Genomic DNA, 25195 nt, shown 5'->3' with positions numbered 1-25195 from the left:
TATCGTTGGCCAAATTTATATCGTTTATATCGCCCACCCCTACTTGAATGGCTGACCTTGCTTTTGAGGCATGTGGGTTTTTAATGCCTGCCTGTATTCCTGGAATATTTTTGTTAACTAGCTTAATTGACAAATAGAGAATCTGAAAAGCTGCTTTGCTAAATGTCAGATTCATCAAAAATCTATCTCTGGAAGCAGCCTGCACACAAGCTGTAGAAATTTAATAAAGACACAGGTAAGCTCATTAACTCCCCAGGCACACTTACTGTATGCAGGATTAAAGCTGGGAGCAGTGTAAAAAGCAAGTGGGGAGGCCAGACGGAGAAGTATGCCATGCCTGGTGTAGGATTGTGTGAGACGATGAGCAATCACATGCACAATGGTAGCTTGTTGCAAATTTTCGCAATGTCTACACCTCGTTCTGCTGAGAGCTAAGCTGCTTTCAAAAGCTGATAAAGGAAAATCAAAATATGTGTGATTCTTGTCTAACTGAGGTTTCTTTCTAACCTCTATGTTTTATAGAGCCACCGAGGGGCTAAAGTAATGAGACGGCTTCATCCTTAACTGAAAAGTCCTGAAAATGTTCATGAGTTTTGGATTTCTCCGTGTCATCTATTGTTCTTTCAGATGGTCTAAGAAACTGTCCAGTAAAAAGAAAAACCCACTAACTAACTTATCAAAAAGACAAACATCAAACGGCTGTGTCGCGGTGTCTCCCTGCCGTGTCGTGGCAATGAAGCAAATGCTTCTCAGAGGCAAAATAGTCTCGTCTTGAGAGATTTAATGTGATGGGCTGCTGTTATGTGTGCTGCATGTCAGAGAAAATCTTTGGGGCAGCAGGGACGTGTCACAAAGTACTTTCCATTAGGACAAATGAACAGCTGCTCAGCTGCCTGTCGCTTCGCCTGTCAGTGGAGCCACAACTGCCATCTGTATTCATAACACTTTGTGACAGACATCCAGGAATAATGTAAGCTGATCTTCAGTCATGTCTGTTTGTGTGTGATTGTACATGCTGCAGTCTTAAATATATGGTTACAATGTAACTGGAATCTTCTTCTATTTAGAGGACAGCAAAGATGGATCAGTTATATTGATATAGGTGATGGTTTACAGTATTGACACATGTTTACATAGTTCGACTGTTTTTGGTCCTGATGCGTTAGCGCCATAGATCTGCACAAGGACAGGGTTACTGGTTTGAAACATGCAAAAACTGCCAGCTGCCAATGAAAGACAAATTAAAGGCAGTATAAGAAAAAGGAGGCTTTTTCTGTGCTGCTGTTAATGAGGCAGAGCGCATTTAATGTTACTTGGTAAAGCTGACAGATGTGCATACTTTTCCAAGGCTTCGCGTCTCCGTCTCAGGCGTTTTGCCAGAAGTTAGGGTTTCTCTTGCACATCCATCTGTTGGAGAAGAGGTGGAATGAATGTTGTTGACGATGCTGAGATGAAGGTTTTGTGGTTCCATAAATCAACCAGCTGTTTGTCTTTGGCTTGGAGATGTTTGCTGCACGAGGTTAGAAGTGCTCTTGAAATGAAGTTGAAAGAAAAACAATAATTTAATGATGATGATGTTTAGTTTTGCAGATATTTGACCATAAAACAACGTGTTAAACACCTCACAAGGTGCATCTTTTTTCCTCCTTTTTAGCATCCTGAGGTACGATGTTACGATCTATGGCACGTTCAGTTTGCTCTGCAAATAGTTCAAATAAAGTACAGTCCCTACTTAATTCAGCCAACCAAGAGCAGCAAATACGTGCTTCTTCTGTTTGCAAAGTTTACTCTGTCATAAAAGACCAAAGACACCAGCACAGAGATAATTGTACTTTAAAAGGAAAATAACGACGCATGTAAACAAAAGCTGGCATCGCAGTCGTCAGCATGACGGCGCTGAAACTGTCAGCTGAAACTTGACGATATCAATTTGTTTATTTTTTCTTCTTAAGCTGTTGTGCCTCAAATGACTATCACCCAATTATCTTCTGACAGCATGGCATTACCTCGAAGATTCACGGGCCAGATTATTGGAAAGTCAGACGTAAAAAGAGACGGCGAGCAGAAAATCAATGGCAGCTTCTTTTTTTCTTTGCAGTCTTAAACGTCCGAAGTGAAGAGCTCTGATTTACGGTCACTGCCAACACTGACTGGTTGTCTGTCTTTGCCTCTATCTGCATGTTTTTTGTCTTTTTATTGAACAAAGAATTGCTTCCAACAACAATTACGCCAATATTAACAAACAGTCGTGCCCCCCCACTCCCCACCCCACCCATCCAGAACAGTGTAACTAAAACCCAGCCAGAGAGGAAAGAAGAGATAAAAGAAAATAAAATTACAGATACAAAGTAAATAATAAAATAAATGAACAACAGCAAGGGAAAAAAAAAACACTCATACGCACATTAAGCGATAGTATCCAGACTTAATCTTTCAAAGTAAGTAAGAAAAGGTTGCCATGTGTCATAAAACCTCCGAACCGAACCTTTTACAGTGTAGCGGATCTTTTCCAGCTGAGTATAGTGCATGACATCCTTAACCCATCGCCCATATACAGGTGGAAGTGGCTCTTTCCATTTCAATAACATCATTCTACGGGCCAAAAGAGTGCAAAAGGCCAGAAGATCAGAGTGTGATTTGGAAAGGCATCACCCCAAAAATAGCTATAAACGGGCAGGGTGCAATTGGAACGCCAAATATGTTGGACATGGTTTCAAATATGCTTTTCCAAAAGCTCCTCTATCTGCATGTTTAAGGTGTGTGTTTTCCATGCATGTGTGTCCAGGTCGTCTTTTGTTCTCAGAGCCGCTGCTCTAACTGGATCTGTGGGTGTGTGTGGGGGTGTCAGATGCTACAGATAAAACAAACTTGACTGCGATGCACTCTGACTGTTGTTGTCATTAGCTGTGTCCCAATTCAGGGTCTGCACACTTGAAGTACGCGTACTACATACGGTGCGTACTATAAGTACGAGAAGTGTGGAAGTGAGAGGATTGTGAAACGGGACGGTCTAGCCCTTCGTTGCGCTGTTCAGGTTGCCTAGCAACCATGATACTAACCGCGAGAAATGTTACATACAGCTTTGTGTGACAGAAATGAAGGAGAAAAATGTTTTGTCACGACATCACTTTGATTAGTTGAGTATCTGAGGCTGAGACCACAGGACTATATGTGTGTGTGTATATATATATATATATATATATATATATATATATATATATATATATATATATATATATATATATATATATATATATATGGCTTTAAAGCCAAGTTAACGCTGAAAGTACAAACGTCACTAATGTCACACAACTTTGCCGACATGTGGCCAACAGCAATGTTTTAATGTTCTTCGTTATTAAACATTCGCACATGAATAAGTGACGTCATATCCAGTACTTACTTTTGACAGTTCACTTTTCGGCCGCTCCCTTCTGCCGTATTTTGCGGCAAAATTATCCACACCCACCGCCGCGCTATGAATTGTGGGATATATGGGACCACGAAGCGTGCACCGGACCACGCTTGATATTTGGGGAAATCGACGGCGCATTTGCAGTATGCATTTGAAGTACACTTCGAATTGGAACAGCCGTCGTCGCGTGGCGGTGACGTAATCGCACTTAAAATGCGTACTTCAAGCGTGCGGTCTCTGAATTGGGACACAGCAATTGTGTCCCCTGATCGTTTCAGTTAGTTGAGGTCAGCTGTTCTGCCCAGCAGTTAGTCATTTCCTTATACTCTTGGTTGTTTGTGCTCCAGTAGGAACTGGACTTTTTTCAGTGGTGAGGCCGCGGCTCAGTGTCCACATCACACAGAATAACTTTTCTCCAAACCGCATGACTGCCTCACATGATTAAACCCCGTCTGATTGGCTATTGTCTGCGTGCGAGCTTCCGAGTGTGTCTTCTCTGCCGTCCTAAGTCTAGACGTGGACGACGGCGAATAACAAGCAGTCGTTTGTGATCACGGCGCCTTGTGTATTTCAGGTCAAGATTTTGTGAAACTGCTCACACCGCCTCAGGATTTCCCAGTAAAGCTGAAGCAATTTAAATTCCACCATCTCTCGCTTGTTTACGAGTGAGAATCGGGCCTTTTATGCCGACATCTCTCTCCTATTTGCCTTTGTAGCAGCTGTTGGCTCGCGGGACAAAAGGACCATCAGTACACGTGTGAGAATCCACATTCGTAAGAACACTGTGTTTCGCTTCTGTGTGCCCTAAATGACTGTGAATGGTTCACAGTGGGTTTCTTTTAAACAGGCTTTGGATGAATAAAAAGGGAGAGAAGAAAGGAAAGAGAAAAAATCAATGTTGGTCTGTCTTCAGATAAATGCACGAAGCCCGGCAGTATAAGGCAGTAAGAGGGTAATCTGTGAAACAACAATACCATGGGCTGAGGAGACACAGTAATCTAGGCTGGACCAGCACTATCCTTAAACAGAGTGTTTGTGTCTGAAAGATTACAGTGTGAGCTCTGACACAATAATGATCCCGACACACACACACACACACACACACACACACACACACACACACACACACACACACACTGGTATGCCTGCCCAGCACTTCTTCAAGGGTAACCCTGATCACGATGCAGTCTTTAGCAGGAAGCCCTCCTGGCAGCATCAATAAGAATCTGATTGAGGCCTGCTGCCAACATTGAGCCGTGAGGCAGGGAGTGACTGACACCGCAAAAATAAATGAGATGCGCTGTGGGGAATCGGCTCTGGAGACATAAATGCTGTTTATTGTGTTGCGTGTGCATTTGTGTCCCCGATGTGAGCGCGGAGAATCTCCTCATCTGTTCTGTTAACTCTTAATCACATGCTCTTCTTTTCTGTGCTGCCATTTTTTCAAATATATAACTGCGTAGATAAAATGATTTTAATGTTGCACGAGCAATATAGATTCATACAGAGTATACAAACTAATGTAAACATAACTCATAGTTCTGCAAGCAGCGAGCTACCACACATTTTGCACACAGGAAACAAAAGTGATGCATGTGCTCCATACTGCTGCCTGCAGTCCAACCTTTAACATCATGCAACATAAATTTGTCTACTGGACTGTGCAGGAATGCAAAATGTAAAACTCTGCAGAAACATCTTTTTTATGCTTTCCCTCCAGACTTGCTGCATTTCCTTGCGTGCAAATATGGAATAAGCGCTTTTTTTACTCAAATTAGAAACTGTATCAACTCGAGGATGTTAATTGGCCCTAATTTAGTCGACCTAAAGTAAATTTGTACCTGTTCACATCCAAGTCTGATTGGCTCAGTATGCAATAGCGCTGCCTCTGAAATTCATTTCACATTCAGTCTTTGAAGCCTTTAACCCTTTAAAGCCGGTCAGAGCAGCACGCTCTGTTTTGCACAACTATTTTTAAATCCCGGTAGCTCTGCAACCACGTGAGCTAGCGCAATAATTATTTTTGCATATGAAACCGGAGGAGTTGTACTTACATCTTATGCCATCAGCTTGTCCTCGGTCACAGTTTCCTTCCACATATAGTTTTGCAAAAACTGCATAAAAAGCACTTGCAGCAACAAAAACATAATATTCCAGAAACACGCTTTGCTGATCCGATCAGCTGTTCATAACACTTCCTACGTCCATCAGCACGAACTATCGCATGTCCGCCATGACCTGCCCGAAACCAGAAGTGACGTCATTTTTGCAGAAATGTAGTTTTTTACCATCAGGGCCTCATGAGCCTATACTGGTGTTTTTAAAAGTTATCTTTGACTTTCTGACTTTCTGTGTGGTTTCTGGGATGCTTAGGACTCATATTGCACTGCTGGAAATAGTTTATTTTGATGCAGATGCTGCTTTTTTGAAAATTTGCATTATAATATTTATTTTCGTTTTTCCTGCAGTATATAAAAATTGGTGTATTTCAAAAATAAAACTATGAAGACACTCAAAATAAATTTCCTGTGGTGGGAAACTATTTTGTGCAACTTTTTTGTATTTACAGTTTTGAGGGATAAGCCTCTTAAATTTCTCTAACTAGAAATATATGTTAAAAAACAAAAACGATTTTCAATTTTTTGTAGTTTATTGCACTTTTTTGCAATTTATGTAATTACTATGCACTTAATGCAGACATATTATTAAACTTTAAGCTGTAATGGTTGTATTGATGTATAGCAACTTGAAATGCTCCCAAAAATGGCTCCACAGCATGTAAACATATAATATAAGCTCTGGTGGACTTGGTTCTATGGTAGGTCTTAAAGGGTTAAAGTTACATGAATCTACGTCTTCGTCTCTGGAATCGCGCTGGTTTCTTCTGTTATATTTTCTAGATCAGGGTCTCCTCAGCCGGCCTCTCAGTAATCTCATCTTGTCTCTGTCTCCCCTCACAGTTTGAAGCTCGTGTGTATGAGGGCTCGACGGGCGTTGTGGTCAACCTGACGGTAGACGACAGAGACGATCCGGCCACAGCAGCGTGGAGAGCCATGTACTCTATAATCAGCGGAGACCCGACGCAGAGCTTTGAGATTCAAACCAACCCGGACAACAACGAGGGAATGCTGTCGGTTGTCAAGGTAAAGCACTCTGTAAGAAACATTTGGATACATTCATATATTCTCATAGATAATATAATAACATAAGTCTTACCTTTCTAATCATTGTCTCCTCTCAGCCACTGAACTATGAGGCGTCTGAATTCCTCAGCCTGCTCATCAAAGTAGAGAACGAGGATCCTCTGGTTCCCGATGTCGGATACGGCCCGAGCTCCACGGCCACCGTCCACGTCAGAGTCGAGGACATCAACGAGGGCCCCGTGTTCTTCCCAGACCCCCTGATAGTCACCAGGATGGAAAACATCCCTGTGGGAAGCTTTGTGGCATCACTTAATGCTACAGATCCGGATATATTAGAGAAACAGAGTATTAGGTAAGCAGTTTTTAGACATATTTTTGTGGTAAAGGTGCAACAAAGTCAAAAAGAGACGCAGCTGCAAACTGTGGATCATCTCGGGTAGAATAAACGATGCAAGCGAGGTGATCTGGCAGGGAAATAGTAAGTAAGTAAAGACATCTCACTCCGTCTGCCTGAGCTGTCGCGATCCCATCTTTGTATCGCCAAATACGTCCGATCTTCCCAGCGTTCCCGCTTAGTTCGTTTTATTTGTCTGCGTAAACAGACACAATATACAGCCCGGATAATGTGAACTTTATTGGCACAGGCCGAACGGTTCTCCCCAGTCAAGTGAAAAGTCCCAGAATCAGACAGCTCATTAACTTTAACTCTGTTACAGAAGAAGCCCTCAAATATCACCATCATCATAACTGCGAGGCGATTAGTTTCTCTGTGTGCCACAATAAAAATTATTCCTCTCGCTGCCGGAGGGAGTCCCGTAGTTTGCTCTGTACTTACATTTTACAAGATAAAAAGTCATCGCTGCATTTATGAGCTTTCAGGCCTAATTTCGACTCGTGTTTCTGCACCTTTGCAGCTGTATGTCATATATAAGTAAACACATGGGGCTATTATAGAGCGAGGGCAATAAAACTCATCAGATCATGACTTTACTGCCCAAATTATTGATGCTGCTTTATGTGCTGTAAAACGTATTCGCTGAGGCCGTGTTAAACGCTACAAAACGTGGATTTATTATTGGATAGCGTGATAGAGTCAGGACCTCTACCAATAAAGCTTTGATAGCTGCTTGCCTGACATCACACGTCACCTCTATGATCCTATAAATATTAGAAATATTGGATAATACAAACTAGCCCCAAATGACAGCTTTAGAAGCACCAGGAGGTCATAGGTGGGTTTTTGTTTTGGGTTTTTAAGGAATATGAAGTTTGTTTGTTTTCTCTGTGCATCTCTTTACTCTTTAAATAGAAGCTTTAAAATAAACTCTTTATAGCAAAAGAAACAAAAGTTGAAGTAAAATGTAGAAAGAAAACAACAAAAGCTGGAATCCAAGACAAATACTTGTCAAAGTCAAAGCAGCCATCTGTGCAGCACAGTGCACTTTAACAAGGATAACGATCGTGAGCGTGAGCTTGGCAGGATTTGGTGACAAACAACATTATTAGACAAATCAAAATGTTGGCGATGGCCCGACATGTAAAGTTTTGGAATCACGGGGAAACCGTCCAACACTCGCTGAGTTATCGCACTAAGAAACTCACTGTGGAGCTCGAGACTCGAGTCGCTGTCTGAGTCCGTCACAGATATACGTGGGAAGCTGAAGTAATGTGATAACAGAGTTAAGCATAAAGCCTGGGACTGACTGAATATATCAAACTATGGCAGAGTGAGGATGGTCTCAGCAAAGAACGCGCTTTCATATTTTTGTCTTTCTGATATTTTTCCTCTTACGTTACATTTCGACTGCGTCGTGTCTGCAGCTGTTGGTCGTCGGTAACCTGGTTACCACATTATCTGTTCCTCCAAGAGAAAAATGTGTTGACGCAAGCTTTGAGATTCTCCAGCATGTTCTCATTAAACTACAGCACAGTTGGGCTACTTCCTGTTTGACTCAGGATGGAGAACGTCTGTTTATTGGCCTACTGTCATGTTTGGGCTGTGTGGCAGGCAGGAATTGGACTCAAACGCGAACTCACGGGGACACGAGGGATAAACTCAAAAAGCACAGCTTTATGGCTGGAAAAACAGCTCACAAGTTATAGAAAACTAAACTGAGAAAACTAAATATAAAGCTCACCAGGAAACAGGGAGAAGCACACACAGCATGAGGGAGACGTGGATGTAAATACACAGAGGGTTAACGAGAGCAGTGGGAGCACACAGGGAACACAGCTGACACAGATAATCATAACGACACAGGAGGAGTGAACACAACATGACGCAGGCTGTATCCCAATTCAGGGTCTGCAGCCTCAACGATCCTCAAGGGCCGCGTACTCAAAGACCGCTAAGGCCGGAAGTGCGAGGCTTGTGAAATGGGACGGTCTAGCCTCCGTCGCGCTGCCCAGGTTGCCTAGCAACCATGATACTAACAGCTGGAAACGTTTCATACAGCTTTGTTTGACAGAAATGAAGGAGAACATCTTTTGTTCATTTGTTTGTTTCTACATGAGCTTTGATCATTCTCTGATTAAGCTCAGCTATTGAACGGCGTATATTTTAAAGTAAAGGCTTTAAAACCAAGTTAGTACAAACGTCACTAATGTCACATGACTTTGCCGACATGTGGCCAACAGGAATGTTTTAATGTTCTTCCTTATTAAACATTTGCACATAAATAAGTGACATCATATTCAGTACTTACTTAAAGTTTACTCTTCGGGCGCCCCTCATCTGCCGTTTTTTTCTGTCAAAATTATCCACACCCACCGCCGCGCTGTGCATTCTGGGATATGTTGGGCCACGAAGTCTACACCGCCACGTCCTTAAAATTCAGGGAAATGAAGGACGCATTTGAGGGCCGCATTTCGAGCAGCCTTTGAATTGGGACAGCCTTCGTCGCGTCGCTGTGACGTAATCGGCCTTAAAATGCGGCCTTTAAGGCTGCAGACCCTGAATTGGGATACAGCCGCATACTGACGAGAGACTGTCAAAGTAAAACAGGAAGTACACAGAGGTTCAGACAGGAGGAGAGAGAGCACAGTCATAACGGGCTGGGGAAAACATTGAATGAAACACAAGGAGGGGAGACGAGGGCTCACAGATACACAGACGGGCACACGGGGGGTAAAGGTCACAAGGGGAAATCAAATAAGGAACAATTTAACAACCCAGGAACCTAAATGAAGAACAAAATACAAGAATACATGAAAACTAAGAATGCTGGCCCAGGATCACGACACCTACTGCTGTGAAATATTGCACTTTTCCTTATATTTTCTTATCTATATATCTCTGCCTATTTACATCTTAGGATACAAGATATTAAGATAAATGGGGACACGGTGGGCCAGTGAATCTTGCAAAGTGCCTCTAATTGAATATAACTGTATAATATTACTGAAATCACTATAATAGGTCCCTTATAAGCTGTAGTATGTTGATCCTTTAAAAGCTTTTGGTGATCTTTTGTTTTTTCACAGTTTTTCTTTGAATCTTTTATGTAATAAATCTTTCATTTTCTAACTTTATCCCACTTTGCTCATCTGATTTTCAGCATGCGTTTTATATTCACTTTCATGGAGCCTCTGTTTATTGTCATCTCACCCTCTTGACATTTTGGCAGTAACACTGACTTTGAGTTGTCGTACCTGTGACCTGCAGACAGGTCGAGGACATAGTGAAAGACAGACATTTGGAGAGGTGGGAGCAGAACGGTGTGCATAGAATAAAACGGCATTATAAGAAGCAGCAGCTTTCTTTGGCTTCTTCTCTCCTTCACTGTGTGCGTCTGCATAACAGTGCAGGTGTGTGTGCGTTTGTGTGTGTGCCGCCCTGGGTTGAGTAGGTCAAATGCATTTGACGTGGAACACAATTCGTCTGATTCGCCAGTGCACACATGCATGCCTGAACTCCGACCTTTGGAGAGCTGCATTTATTCTATCCATCTGTGTGGCACTTTGATAACATTAAAGGTCAGGAATCCTCATAAACCTGGAATTAATCCATTAAAAATATATATTTCTGGACGTCTGTCCCCTCTTGGACAGCTGACATCAAGCTAACTAGACAATAACAATAGCTGGTTTTAAGCTAACATTTTGTTAGCTAATGTTAGCTTAAAAATGACACTTTCTCTCAGGTAAACAGCGTACATTCTCACTTTATATGAGAGTTTATTCCCTGAGTGCTTGAGGCTGTTAATGTTCAATCCAATTTAAAGAAAGTTTCTCTAATTCTGGGTAACAGCTGCAAAAAACGCAGCGCTTACCTGCAGAAGAGTTCAGGATATCCTCAACAACTCACCTTATTATAACTGTCAACAGACAGAAGTGAGCTTCCCTGACTCTTTCACACGGCTGATGTAAACAGGGACCTGACAGCCTGCACTACAGATGGTGGGCTGAGATGCTTGTCCTACAGTGACCACTGTAGCTAGAATTATTGGTTCGGGGTTTGCACTGTACCTTTAAGAGGCAAAATGCAGTTAAAGATGCATTTTTCCTCTTAAAGGTACAGTGCAAACCCCGAACCAATAATTCTAGCTACAGTGACCACTGTAGCTAGAATTATTGGATAGGGGTATGCACTGTACCTTTAAGAGGCAAAATGCAGTTAAAGATGCATTTTTCCTCTTAAAGGTACAGTGCAAACCCCGAACCAGTAATTCTATCTACAGTGGTCACTGTAGCTAGAATTATTGGTTCGGGGTTTGCACTGTACCTTTAAGAGGGAAAATGCAGTTAATTTTTACCATAACATGTGCTTTTCTCTAAGCTTTTCTATAAATATACCAAGTGATAGCAACATAAAGAAAAAGAATACCAAGGGCCAATGAGAGGAGCTCGTGAAGATGTGCAGGGTGAAGGCAACAGTGCTGCATGTGGTAGTCGGAGCACTCGGAGCAGAGTATTTGAGAAGGGGCCAAACTGTGATGGATGGGGTTAGTGCGTTTTCAAAACTGCTGCTGTGTTCCCTGTCTATCAAAAGTGATGAAGGAGGGACGGGAAATATTAAATAAAGAAATATGAAGGTACAATTTAAATGAGGATCTTTGCTAAGCCAACACTGGTTCATCCTTTGTGTTGAGGAAAACGTTCTTCTGAAACGGCAATCAGTGCAATAAAGAGGTTTGATAGTAATTTGATAGCTTCATCATTTTACTGGTGTGTTCCACTGTGGGAGGAGAAATCAAACATCTTTTAGGATGTAAGCAGTTTTTCTATTTTGTTACTTTGTGTGCTACATATGAAACATCTGATTATGAAATGATGGCCTTTGATAAACCTGTGGTGCTTCATTTATTTAACTGATCAGACGCCCTCTCAGTTCTGTGTGGAAACATTTGTGATTGACATCTTCTCCATTTTTATCTTCCAGTTCTTAAAATGAGACCTGCACACACTTGTGTGGGTTTAAAGTGTGTTTTCGAGTTAACTAGTATTTTTTAAGAGTAATAAAAATGATAAGAACCAATACTTCAGAAGAAAATGCTAAAATTCAAACATGATGCCAGATGTTTTTGTAATGTACCGTCAATACGCTCACTGGGAACAGCAAAGCCAAGTGTATGAAGTACTTTAGAGTACACAGAATTTCTGCTTTAACAAGATGTCCCCAAAGTATCCCAATGCCATCTATTAAGCAAAAGATTTCTCCTTTAAATGATGTGCCTTTAATTGCTCTCATTTCCAAATCAAATTTCAGTGGTAATGCTAATGACTGCCTAATTTCTGGTATGAAAGAAGAACGACACACTCGAGCAGTTTTGATCAGAGTTGCAGTAAAAATCAACCAAATTTCTCCTCAGTGAGCAAAACAAACTTAAATAAAGGTGAAATCCTCGGTTTTGTTTTTTTGCTAATCTCACTGTTTCTCTGCGTCCAGGCAGGACTTGAGGGAGTCTGGTCACCAACACAAATCTGACATTTGTGAGTCTGAATGACAGCCGATGTGTAATCTGTTACCACAAAGTACTTAATGACGCTTTCACACGTGGTCAGGATAACTGAACTGAGATCTGCTACCTCCACATTAATGAACGTTAATGAAATGTGATTTATGGGCCTTATCACTAGGGCTGGGTATCGTCACTGATTTCTAGAATCGATTCCATTCCGATTCACAAGGTCCCGAATTGATTCGATCCATGATTCGATTTAATTGAATTCGATTCACTTCGATTTGAATCTGGGAAATTTTGACAGTCAGAAATATTATAATTCAGATCAGTACATTTACATATTTTTGTATCTATAAAAAGGAAGCTGACACACGCAAGGTGTGAGTATCACAGCAGAGGCCTTTGTGTCAAAGTAGCTGAAGATAAAACACAGAAACACATGAAGGTGATTTTCCTGTTCTGGGATTTTATAAAAATATTCTGCAGTACATCAAAAACAAAAGAAAACCATTAATGAGCATATGAACATTACCTCTGAAGTTACAGCCGTTTTATTAGAGACACGCTGAGCGTTTTGCATTTTGCATAATTTTAAAAAGTTTAAATTTGTTCAGTATTGAACGGCAGAAATTAGGTTTTCTTTTCGGAAGTAAGTAAAAGGAAAAAACAGCGGCCGACAGCCTGTAAACAACGGTAGACTTGTGCGTAACAAGCAAGCGAATAATGAAGAAAACAGTACAGAGAGAGAGAGAGAGAGAGCTGTGCATCGTGGTCGAAGCAAAACAATAAAAGTCAGAGTGAATACATGACGATGTTTATGTGAAGCGTAGTTTGGATCTTCTTTTGCTGGTTTGGTCAATATTGTTTGGAGAGACATCAAACTAACAGCTTTAGAATCAGCGCATAAAGGGCGTGAACACAAAGCTCGACCCGCCGAAACATCAGAATCAGCGAGCTGTCGGCTTTCAGCCCCGACCGTCAGCTGAGAAAGGCGACGTCTCACTGACTCTGATCCACGCTGTGTGTTTAAGTCTTTGTGCAGAATCCGTGTTCCTGCTCTCATTTACTGTCTTAGCTGTTTGGTGGTTGTTGAAATTTTGTGAGATTTCACCAGAGATTCTGGCATTTCGGGCAAAATAAATTAATATTAAAAAATCGATTCAGGATTTTAATGAATCGATTTTACGTTATCCAAGCCAGAATCGATTTTAATCCATGAATCGATTATAAAAACCCACCCCTACTTATCACTCAAACGATGACAATTATTGCTTCAGTTAGAGGTTCGAGACTCTGTCTGAACAGATGTATCGAGGATGGGGGAGGGCTGAACTGTGGAGCTTCTTATTATCAGCTCTGTAAGGTTAATAAAGGGGTGCAGTAACTGATTATCCAATGTATTACAAATCTTCCCCGTTTTTTTATGAAAATCCATCAACAGATTATTTGCCCGTGTGGGCGTAGCCGCTAAGCAAAGAATAAATGAAATCTGTTACACTTTGACCACAAACCCTTTGAAGTACAGTGGCACAGATTCCGATGGGCCCCTGAAGGCCTCGCAGCAGCTAATGATCTCAGCAGCTGTCTGCTCTTCATGATGTAAGAGAAAATGTTTCTTGCACGAATCACATGATGCAACTTATGTGACTAACAGAATTAATTAAAACTGCGCTAAAGGTAAAACTTGTTTTTACTGTATTCAGGACAAAAACAGAGCAGCACACGCGCCTCTATGTACAGACTGACCTGTGGCAGTCTCTACTCTCACTCGGCCCTGTAACTTACACAATTACAGCAACACGAGTCACGTTAATCCCACTCAGTATTTAGGCCAAACCATTAGGCTCTGGCGGATTTGTTTCATGCTTCTGCAGATGGAGCACTCCAGCCCTCTTGACTGGTTTAGAGCTTTAGTTAAGCAGAATGGTTTTATGAAAGTGCTGAGAAGGAAAACCACATCAGACAGAGTGACAGTGAGGATTGGAGACTTTTTCTGACGAAAGTTTATCTCATAAACCACAAGTGCTCAGCTGGTGTGTGGGCTCTTGACATTGAGGAAGTATGTTGCACTTCAAGGTATAAGTTAAATGGGAAAGTTTGCATCCTCCAAATCCTCTCTGAGATTTGACTCGCCGCGCTGCTCTGATGTTATTCTGCTAGGCTGTGAAGAGGGGAGCAACTAATCAGAAGTGTCATTAAGAAAGTTTGGCGAATTTAATTAGGTCTCATTTCTGGTGACAAGACTCTCATCAGTTGTCGAATAACTATTTACACTGAAGTAATTGATGCTCGATGGCAAAGGAGACAGGAAGCAGAGAAGCTGAGCTGCACTCAACGTTTTCCAAACTTTGTGCACTAGCTTGTAGAATTTGTGCTGAGCTGTTGCTAACCAGCTCACGCATACATACAAGAATAGAGATGCTTTCGAATGAAAGTCATTAAATAAGTGTTGGATAGAAAGTCTGCTCTTTTAATAGCTGTGGCTGCAAAAATAAACATGTCTAATGTGTTTGTGTTGTCACATAGCAGCCAGTGTTCAGAGTTCTCCAGACTTGGCCGACTCTCTGCTACGACTTCTCCATCTCCTCCAAAATATTTAAGTTGTTTTCTTCCTCTTGCTGTTGAAAACAGGGCATTTCAAACAGTGGGATCATCCATTATTCAGCAGCTACCTGTCTACTTTGGCTTCTCGCTCTGGTCCTGTACGAGTTAAAAGGGAAGGGATACTGGAATGTCAGGCATGAAAACTGGTGTCTAACTTTGAGGTACCGAGGCAAGAGAGGAGAGTGAGACAGATCAGCTACTACAAGTGTGACAGCAGTGTGAGGTGCTGAAGGTTAGAAAGTGTCCCGAACTCGAAGATATTGAGGAGGAAAACAAAACAACACTGGTCCCGAAGAGTCTGGTCAAACCATGATTTTATTGAACACATGCGGGGAGATGGATGCTGCACACAATCAGCATAGATCTCCACCCAAAAATACACAAGCAATTGCTTTTATAATGTCAGGGTTTGATGCCCCTTCTCGCGTTACAAGAACATTATTTGCATTTTTTACAGACAATGATCAGTTTTAAGAGATAAATGCAGACAGAAGTTCCCCTCAGCATCTTCGTCCAAATATGCCGATGAATCCAGGCCCTGAAGGTCCCCAGGGACTTGTCACCTGTTACTAAGCAAACTCAACCGCCACAGGTTGCTGAATAGTTTCAGGCCTTTGCTCCTGTTTCTAGATTATATGTACTAGGGCTGCCACGATTAGTCGACTAGTCACGATTACGTCGACTATCAAAATCATCAACGACTGATTTAATAGTCGACGCATCGTTTGAAGCTTTGTAAGATCACAAAAGACGCAGGAATAAGTAGTAGGATTTAAGAGTGTAATAACGGACTGAAACAGAAGATGGCAGCACTGCATGTACAAGGATGCCAGCTGCCGTTAAACCCCGAAGAAGAAGAAGCTGTGTCCCAGAATTCATAGCTCAGCTCAGTTTCCAACAATGGCGGCAGCTAGTTAGTTTTAATATTACTCTTATTATTCTTTCTGGGTCACAAAATAAACATTGAACATATTTTCAGGCGAGAATGTAGCTGTGTAAACCTCAAATATCTGCTCAGTTTATCAAGACACCACATATTTTCAAAAGCGCTCCGACGTTTTCGGAGACGTCTGTTAGCCACTAGCTCGATAGCTAGCCGGGGGCTAGGCTAACTAGAGCCGTGAGAACACCGGACTCCCGCTAATCGTTTTCAAACCCACCGCTGTCTTTCACTACTCAGGTTAAACATGATATATAAGTCACTTAGATAACTTAAAAATGTTATTGTTTGGCTTTTTTTAGTATTTTATTTGTTCCTGAGTAAATCGGTTTGGCTGAGATTAAAGTTATAGTTTTTACACAGCTGAATAAACGTCAAGCAGACAGCTGATTATCAGAAGTGTGAGATGCTCGAGAATTTACTCCGGTGTCCTGTTATATTTTAGATAGCAAGGAGTTTATTAAACTTCACCGAAACAATCTGCAAATTTCATTAAAATTTAATAAACTATCATCTTGTCTTTATTTTTAGTTAGCACATACCTTAAACACTTAAAGCTGTAAGCTAATGATAGTTATATAAGAGCAGATGCTGCTGGTCCAATAAGCTGCACTTACACAATAGATCGTCTGGACATCGCACCGAACGAGGCTTATGACCTTTAATTAATTGACTGAGCTTCAACTCTTTAATAAGCACAAAATGCAGTGTGTGTATACAGTGATTATGGCTGCTCCTGTAATAAAAGGTTAATGTAAAGCCAGCAGGTTTAATAACCATCTTAATGCAAAGTCAATGCTGTAGATTATATTGTTAATGCTGCAGGATACATTGTAGCTGTAAAATATTTTCTTTAATTCCACAAAAGGCTGGCCTGATCGGGTCAGATCAGCCTGAGATTGTCCCTGCCTGCACCAGGATGACCAACATGGGAATAAGAAAACAGGCGAGACCTGAGAACAAGATTACAGCAACAAATAAAAGGTGTAGCTAGTAGATAAATCTGCTTAATAATACCTATGCTACATTTCTGTCAGGTTTATATGATTGTATCACTTAAGGCAAAGAAATTCCAATGAATTGTCAGATTGTTGACCTGTAATTGTAACATCTGGCTGTTTAATCCTGCTTCGACTGATTTTCGGTTTGATTTTCAGACACTTGAGTATCTGTCTGTCTTTGGGTTCAGAACGCTTTCAAGTTTTCTTTCAGTTTTGTGTCTGTATGAAGAGTTGTGTCACGTTACATGCAGAAGCTCTCTCTCATTTCCACATTGCACATGTTTGCAGTCCTGTATGTCGGGTAAATTAAATATTCTGGTTGTGCCAAAGTGCACAAAGTACGAGGCGATGGGGACGGAGGGGAAAATAAAGTATAGAGCAAATCAATTTTGCTGTTGATGAATTTTTACTAGTTGATTTTAAAAGTCATCTCAAAGTTCAATGTAGCCAACAGTTTGAATCAAAATGTATCATAATACGCATAATACACAGTGCATTTAGCCTCCAACCAATCATTCTCCTCGTCTCCATACATTAAAAAATCAGCCCTCAAAGGACTGCACAGTTAGCGGTCAGTAAGTGAGTCATCGCTACAGTGTATCGAGTTTTGCGTGTGGGTTCACTGTTAGAGAGGTCAAGAGAAATAAGTGTAGAGCAGCAAGAGATGGTTTTTTTTAACCTTCTGACAACAAATTTGCTGCTTTCTTAAAAACGTCACACAATCCCCGTTTTTCTTCCTTTGACTGTTTTTGATGCACATAAATGTTTAGATCTAAATCAGAAGCTTTTATACTATATATTACATATATTTAAATGTAATACATTGTTTTATACTGTTCCCATTTGTTCTTTGTTCCCTTGTGTTATGTGTTGGGTCTACCCATATGGAAAAGATATAAATCTTATAAAGTTTGTATCTGTCTTGTGTGAAACTTGTATGAAAAGCATACAAGAGTGAAAACAGATATAAGAACCCTTGAAAAATTATATAATGAAACGTGTATGTTTTGGATACTCACTAAAAAAATATATGAAAGTAATGAGAAAGTGGCCACTTTCATGAGTAAATCATATAAGTTTTTACTATTTCTTTTCCATAAGGGTAAACTTAGACCCCGCTGACCCCGAGACTTACTCCCATGAATGACAAAAAAGAGCAAGGCAACAGCGGTCGATCGATTTACTTGCAAGGGAGGCCTCGTCGGTATCTCAGGAAGGCACTTCGAATCCCATCACGATTGACCCCGACGACGGCTTCCTCTCGCTGCCTTTTATTGAAAAACGTTCACAAGAAACAATAGTTTACAATGGTTCACACAAGTACCCGCGTAACCCCCCTAGGTTACAAAGACAAGGCACTGTGTGCGTGACTTCCTGATCACAACTGTTTCTAACAACATCCTGGTCATAAAGGGGGTAATCTCCCCCACACCCAATGTATGGTTCAATTCCTGTATTGGTTCAGCATAAACAACACAGTGAAGCCATAAAAAGGGCAGGAAGCTGACCAAGCATCAAACAAACCTTCACAAGGATGTGCTTGTGATAAAACACTACAGCCCCCCCAGAACCTCGAGGGGCTGGGGAGGGGACAAAGGAATTCCTTTCATCACAGAGTTGAAACAATGTAGAGATAAGCATAAAAATGACAACATGTAACAATTCACTTTAACATTATGGCTCGTTATGGGTGGCCAGACCATAACATAATGCTGATCCCTCCTCGAGCCCAAACAGCACACAGTTCATACAATTTGATAAGAATTCTGTACAATGAGATGATTTAACACAAAAGAAGGAGCGGGCTATAACTTAACGCTATAACGCCAAAACAACAAACAAAAGGAGCCTATCTAAACTTACCTACAATAAGAATTAAACCAAATGACAGCAACGTACCTCCCTAACTAACAAAAACGGAAAAGCACCTGCACGCTTAAAGGTGCATACGAGAGACAAGGTGTTACAGCAGCAGTCGTAACACCTTGTCTTCACTTTCTTTGGATCTCGTAAAAACAAACAGGCATTACAGTCGAATGCTTAATAATGTAAATATGTAATCAACCAAATATGTAGCAGCAACACAACCATATCGACTTGTAGACGTGGTCGGGACGACCAACTGCTGAAGTTCAAACTGAGCATAAAGGCCATGAAAGGTGTTTTTGTGCCTTTGAGCTAGGGCTGCACGATTTTGCATAAAATGAGAATCACGATTTTTTGGCTTAGAATTGAGATCACGATTCTCTCACGATTTTCTTTTCCAGTATAAATATTTATTGCACTTATTAACTGCACATCAACTTCGTAACAGTTGAGACTGAACATAAAAACAATAAATAAACATAAAAACAACAAATGTCTCACATTTTGTCGTTGCTGCAAATTGTTGTACTGCTTGAAATTGCGTCTCCACCGTTGCTCGACACTGCGTGTATAGAGCAGGTAGTGCAACAATAGAAAAATAGTTGCGGGACGGCACTGTGTAGCGTTTGTCTAGGGTGTTGATCATTTTCCTAAATCCCTCGTTTTGCACAGTGTTGATGGAGCCATATCTTTGGTCAGGTGATAAGTAATAGCCTCCGTAATTTCTTTGTGCCTGCGGGAGTTCGACGTGTATAGGGAAGCGCTGTATAAGCTTCCCGTTATTGATGTTTGGGTGGTTGACCGGGACGGATTTTCTCCTGTCACTTTCTCGTCATCCCTGACGTGCTCTCCGTTGTTTTTTCCCGCTAATTTTAGCAGCCAGCTTCTGTATCACGTGGTATAAGGCTCCGCCCTCGTCATTTGTTGAGCAGGAAGAGTGAGCGCTTGTTTTCATGCAGATTACGTCCCGGATCAAAATGCGGTACAATCGTCGTCTTTTTTTTTTTTTTTAATTAAATCGTTGTCATTTGGAAATGAGATCGCACACAAGTATGAATTGAGATCGCGATTTTCTAACGATTAATTGTGCAGCCCTACTTTGAGCATCGCATGGCTTTTAGTGCCACACAGGCTAGTCTGGGATCTTCCCACATGACCACATCGTATTCAGCAAGAGAAAATGTAAGAACAGAATAGTCAGACTGGTTCAAGCTGATAGGAAGGCAACTGTAACTCAACTATAAAAGCAGTTTGCATTTGACTAACCACAACTGGACAATAGAAGGCTGGAAATGCTGATGAGTCTCGGCACTGTGACTTTCCGATGGGAGGATCGGGATGGGAGCAACATGAAAGCATGAATCCGTCCTTTTACCAATGCTTCAGGCTGCTGCTGTTGGTGGTCTAATGGTGTGGGCGGAAATCTTCTTGCTACACATTGGACTAGGGCTGCACGATTAATCGTTAGAAAATCGCGATCTCGATTCATACTTCCGTCCCGGTCAACCACCCAAACATCAATAACGGGAACCTTATACAGCGCTTCCCTGTACCCGTCGAACTCCCGCAGGCACAAAGAAATTACGGAGGCTGTTACTTATCACCTGACCAAAGATATGGCTCCATCAACACTGTGCAAAACGAGGGATTTAGGAAAACGATCAACACCCTAGACAAACGCTACACAGTGCCGTCCCGCAACTATTTTTCTATTGTTGCACTACCTGCTCTATACACGCAGTGTCGAGCAACGGTGGAGACGCAATTTCAAGCAGTACAACATTTTGCGGCAACGACAAAACGTGAGACATTTATTGTTTTTATGTTCAGTCTCAACTGTTACGAAGTTGATGTGCAGTTAATAAGTGCAATAAATATTTATACTGGAAAAGAAAATCGTGAGAGAATCGTGATCTCAATTCTAAGCCAAAAAATCGTGATTCTCAATTTATGCAAAATCGTGCAGCCCTACATTGGACCCTTTAGTACCAACTGAGCATTGTTTTAAATGGCACAGCCTACCCGAGTGTTGCCGTCAGTCCCTTTATGACCACATTGGACACATGTTCTGTGCTGTCACATACTGTCATGTTCAAGAAAGCAGTTTGAAATGATTCGAGCTCAGTTCACTGTACACAAACAGTCTCCAATCGATAGGAAACATTTGGCATTGGTCGAGCAGTAAATTTGCATCTTGGCTGTAGAGTCAACAAATCTGAAGCAACTGTGTATCATCATGTCAATATGGACCAAAACCTCTGAGAAATGTTGGCCTTGTTGAATTTATGCCCCAATAAATGAAGGCAAACTCAGGACTAACAAGATGTACCTAATAAAGTGGCAGGTGAGTGCATATCTACTAGTGTTCTTTAGGAAACAGCCTCAAGCTACTCAAATTCTCAAATGGTAGAAGAAATGTTTCTATATGCAGGTCGTGTATGATAGTTAGTGTGTAGACTCACACAGTGATGCCAAATGACAATTTAATTAAGATGGACCACATTTCTGTCCCAGTTTAACTTGCAAACCAATACAACAACCAAGCTTTCTCATGTAGTGTGACTACAAGCACCCACAGGGACACGGAGAGGAAGGAGGAAGGGTCTCGGAGGTTATTTGAAGTGTAGGCATTGGAACGACGAATCAACAGGAAAGCACCTCGCATAGAAATACTTGGAAATGTACTTCCCACTAGTCTAATTGTCTGAGTGTGTGCAGCTTAAATAAATATCTAAGTGGTGCAAAATGAGGAGATGGGAATCTCGGTAATAAGAAACTGAACCGGTGTTGTGCTCACGGGGAATGAAATCAACCACAGTGTGAGGTTAGCCCGTTACTCGCTGATTTAAGCTGCCGGTTTTTCATTTGCATGTCACTCTGCTGAGTCATGCAGTCGCCTCCGTTTTCCTCTCTCTCTCTCGCTTGCGTCCTGGGATGTGAAGGGACTGATTACAGGCTAATCAGCTGTTTGGATTTTGGTTCTCATTTCTTGCAGCTGAGTAAAGTAAACGAGTTAAAAGAGAGAAACGGCGACGGATCAGGGGCAGGGAGATGCTTTCGTACACTCAGTGTGCCAGCAAATAATTAAAACAATCCTAAAAGATGCCAAGAGGAGAAAGCAGAGAGTGTAAAGCAGGAGTAAATTGCTTTTCTTCCTGGTAATTACAGGTTTATGCTTTTCAACTGATGCAAAGAGCTGCTATTTTGCACCTTATTATGATGATAATGTTTCCTTGCTCGATGCGTACAGTCAGCCGCACGTGTGCGCGTCACCGGTTTGGACTGCGTTTTGCACTTTGCTCTGTTCCTGCTAAATAATGACAATGCAAACTGCTCATTCTTTGAGCTTCAGGCCACCATCTCTCTGCGCACACTCTGCTGTTAAATCGACACAGTGGGTCTTTGTTCAGTGTACTCTGTGGAGCGTCTGCAGTTGTTCGGTGGAACTGGCACAGAGCCTCCTCGAGACTTGACCTGGCGCACAGCAGACGACAGTGAGCACGCTGGAAAAAAACGCTTTGATGCTTTTGTGGTTCTGCAAAGGGAACGTCAGAGGGAGGCTGAGTATTCATATTCATTCACATGCTTGCTGGGTCTGATTTAAGCCAGGATTCAGTGTTCCTGGATCTGCAGCCGCACCGCGAAAAAGCATGTAATGAAAGAAGAAGAGTGTCTCCGTTTACTTCAACAATGAGATCTGTTTGGTTCTCTTTCCTTTAGTCTTTGTGCATCTGTGCTGAACTGCTTTCATCAAGTCACATCGAACACGTTTATCAGTGGTGATCAGTAGCTTTTGCTAGTGTAAAAGTAAAAATAATATCCACAACAATAAATGTTCCACGATGCTTTCTATGTTTTCACTCGACACGGTTTCTCACGACTGCCAATGAAACTTCTCACTACATCCTAAAAAGAAACACCTTCTCACCTTTTACACCAAGTTGCTTTGCTCACCAGAGATGGGCAGTAACGCGTTACTGTAATCCGATTACTTTTTTCAACTAACGAGTAAAGTAAGGGATTACTATTGCAAAAACGGTAATTAGATTACCGTTACTTTCCCGTAGGAACGCTGCGTTACTGCGTTACTAAAACTGTGATTTTTTGCGAGAATGTCTCATGACAGTGACGTAAGCGAGTGCGACGTTCGTGACAACAGCTGTGTGCAGATCAACAATGGATCATATATCGAGTGCAGGAGAGAGTATGAGCATGCAGCGTTTAAAGCGTGGAAGTACTGACCTTACTTTGAGTTTGATTCCATAAAAAGTGACAAAAACATTAGTGTCCGTTGTGCGTGGGAAGAAAACTTCTTTTTACAGCGAAAAACCCCTAAACTTCCGAGCAAGCACCGAGTAGCTACGACGTAATGGGAAACTCACAGAGAAACTCGCGGATTCTTCCACTGACCGCTGCACACCTGCACCAGGGTAACCCTCCGCCTACCCCACTCCTGCTTTACAGGTGAAAATAGAGCAACAGGACCGCTAGTCTTTGACTTTATTTATTTTCTGCTGTGTTTTACTTGCATCTATTTGAAAGACTGAGTGTAAACACAAAAAAAATATTTTATTTTATGTGCTGGAATGTGCAGAAAATAGGTTTAAATGTTAAACTAATTTCTTCCAGTCAGAGAATGTTGCAGATAATTAAATTTTTGCTTGATGCATAAAGTTAAAAGATTAAAACTAATAAAACAAGTTTTAAAAAGAGACTTTTCCATTTGATTACATTTTGTATGATGATTATGTAGAAAAAGTAGAATTGGGCTGAAAGATCTATCACTTTATCACCTATTCAGGTTGTAAATCGTGTTTTTAAAAAGTAACTAAGTAACTAAGTAATTAATTACTTTTGAAAATAAGTAATCAGTAAAGTAACGGGATTACTTTTTGGGGGAAGTAATCAGTAATTAGTTACTGATTACTTTTTTCAAGTAACTTGACCAACACTGTTGCTCACACACGCAAAGACAAAGCTGAATCTGTTTGATTGATGCGACCAGCTTTTCTCTGGTCCTGCCACGTTCATTTCCTCTGCGTGGACCCGCTGCACGGTGCTGATACAGAGCAGAAATATGAACAGGTGTGACACGGGTAATTTGTTCACATGGCCTAGAGCAGTCGCTGGCCAAAACTGGGCAGCTCAGCTCAGTTTAGAGTTGAAATCCAGCTCGCAGCGGCTGACCGAGGTCTCTGTAGGCGACCCCAAAGAAATCACTCATGTTTTGAGAACAATGGCTCCAAAGCCAAATCCCCTCTCTCGCTCTCTCGCTCTCTCGCTCTCTCGCTCTCTCGCTCTCTCGCTCTCTCTCCTTGTGTCTCATAGAAATGTTAAAAGGAAATTTTATTATATCTCATTAAAAGTAATGCAAATGTTTGTTGAACTCTGGTTTCACTTGCAATAAATCAGGTCAGTTCAACAGTCGATGTGTAAAATGATGCTTTGTGACTAAACGGCCTGTATCCACCTTTTTAAAGTAAACTGATAAATAAAAGGAAAGCAGGACAAACCTTCACCCAACTGTCCTCACAGCTTTGAGCAGCTTCAAGCAGCTCTTCAGTGTTCAAACTGGATTTATGCTTTACACAAAGGGTTTTAGGTGAGTCCCACCATAAATACCTGTTGTGCTGATCCACCGTCCAGGCGTTATATCCACTACCACAGCACTAAATGGGTGCATTCTACAAGATTAGGTGTTATTTAGTTACTAAACTACAAAACATATAAAAGTGATATTCAGACTGTAATCATAATGCAGAAAAGCGCTATTAGATTAATAAATCATGAGGGGTACAGGGCTCACACAAACGCACTCTCTATTAAGACACAAGCTATAAAACTCCAGAATCCGGTGAAGTTTAAAACAGTGCAAATAATAGAGGTGGGAATCACCATACATCCCACGATACGATATTATCACAATTAGGGATGGGTACCGGTATCCGGTGCCATGATGGCACCAGTTCTGACATAAACGGTAGTAACCAGACTGAAAAGCAGCGCACATTTTGGTGATTTATTTTCCTGAGCTGTGATACACTTTAGATTCTAGCCAATCATTTTATGTTTCCGAGGATAGTAGGCGGGTCCAGGTACGTACGTTCTTTTAGAGCAGAGCTACAGATTAAAAATGCCCAAGGCGAAGCGGTCAAAGTCTGGCTGTACTTCACAGCAAAATATGCAAACTCAGCAGCTGCAACAAGTGCTTTAAGCTGATACTGTGATACTGTCAAAGGAGGTAACACCTCAAATCTGATGAAACACCTGGCGACGCATAGCGTTTTTTTTAAAGACGAGAAATGCGCCGTATTTGATAGCTT

General features: G+C 41.4%; 1 protein-coding gene and 1 long non-coding RNA gene across 4 annotated transcripts in view; both read left to right on the top strand.

The window, feature by feature from the left end:
• Positions 1–25195, top strand: part of LOC146515921 (uncharacterized) — a 496024-nt gene that overhangs the window by 390756 nt on the left and 80073 nt on the right. The window lies entirely within an intron of this gene.
• Positions 1–25195, top strand: part of cdh13 (cadherin 13, H-cadherin (heart)) — a 490756-nt gene that overhangs the window by 385488 nt on the left and 80073 nt on the right. For all 3 annotated transcript variants that reach the window (XR_014875034.1, XM_085165989.1, XM_085165990.1), the window contains 2 exons: positions 6376–6558; positions 6657–6910. Coding sequence is in view for 2 of the 3 variants with exons in the window: in XM_085165989.1 (XP_085022115.1) it covers positions 6376–6558; positions 6657–6910 (437 nt within the window). In the remaining variant the exon portion in view is untranslated. The remainder of the gene's footprint in view (positions 1–6375; positions 6559–6656; positions 6911–25195) is intronic.

The sequence above is a fragment of the Neolamprologus multifasciatus genome, chromosome 7 (genome assembly GCF_963576455.1).
Source record: "Neolamprologus multifasciatus chromosome 7, fNeoMul1.2, whole genome shotgun sequence".
NCBI lineage: Eukaryota > Metazoa > Chordata > Actinopteri > Cichliformes > Cichlidae > Neolamprologus > Neolamprologus multifasciatus.
The sequence above is the reverse complement of the archived record's forward strand: the minus strand, read 5'-3'. Positions and strand labels throughout refer to the sequence as shown.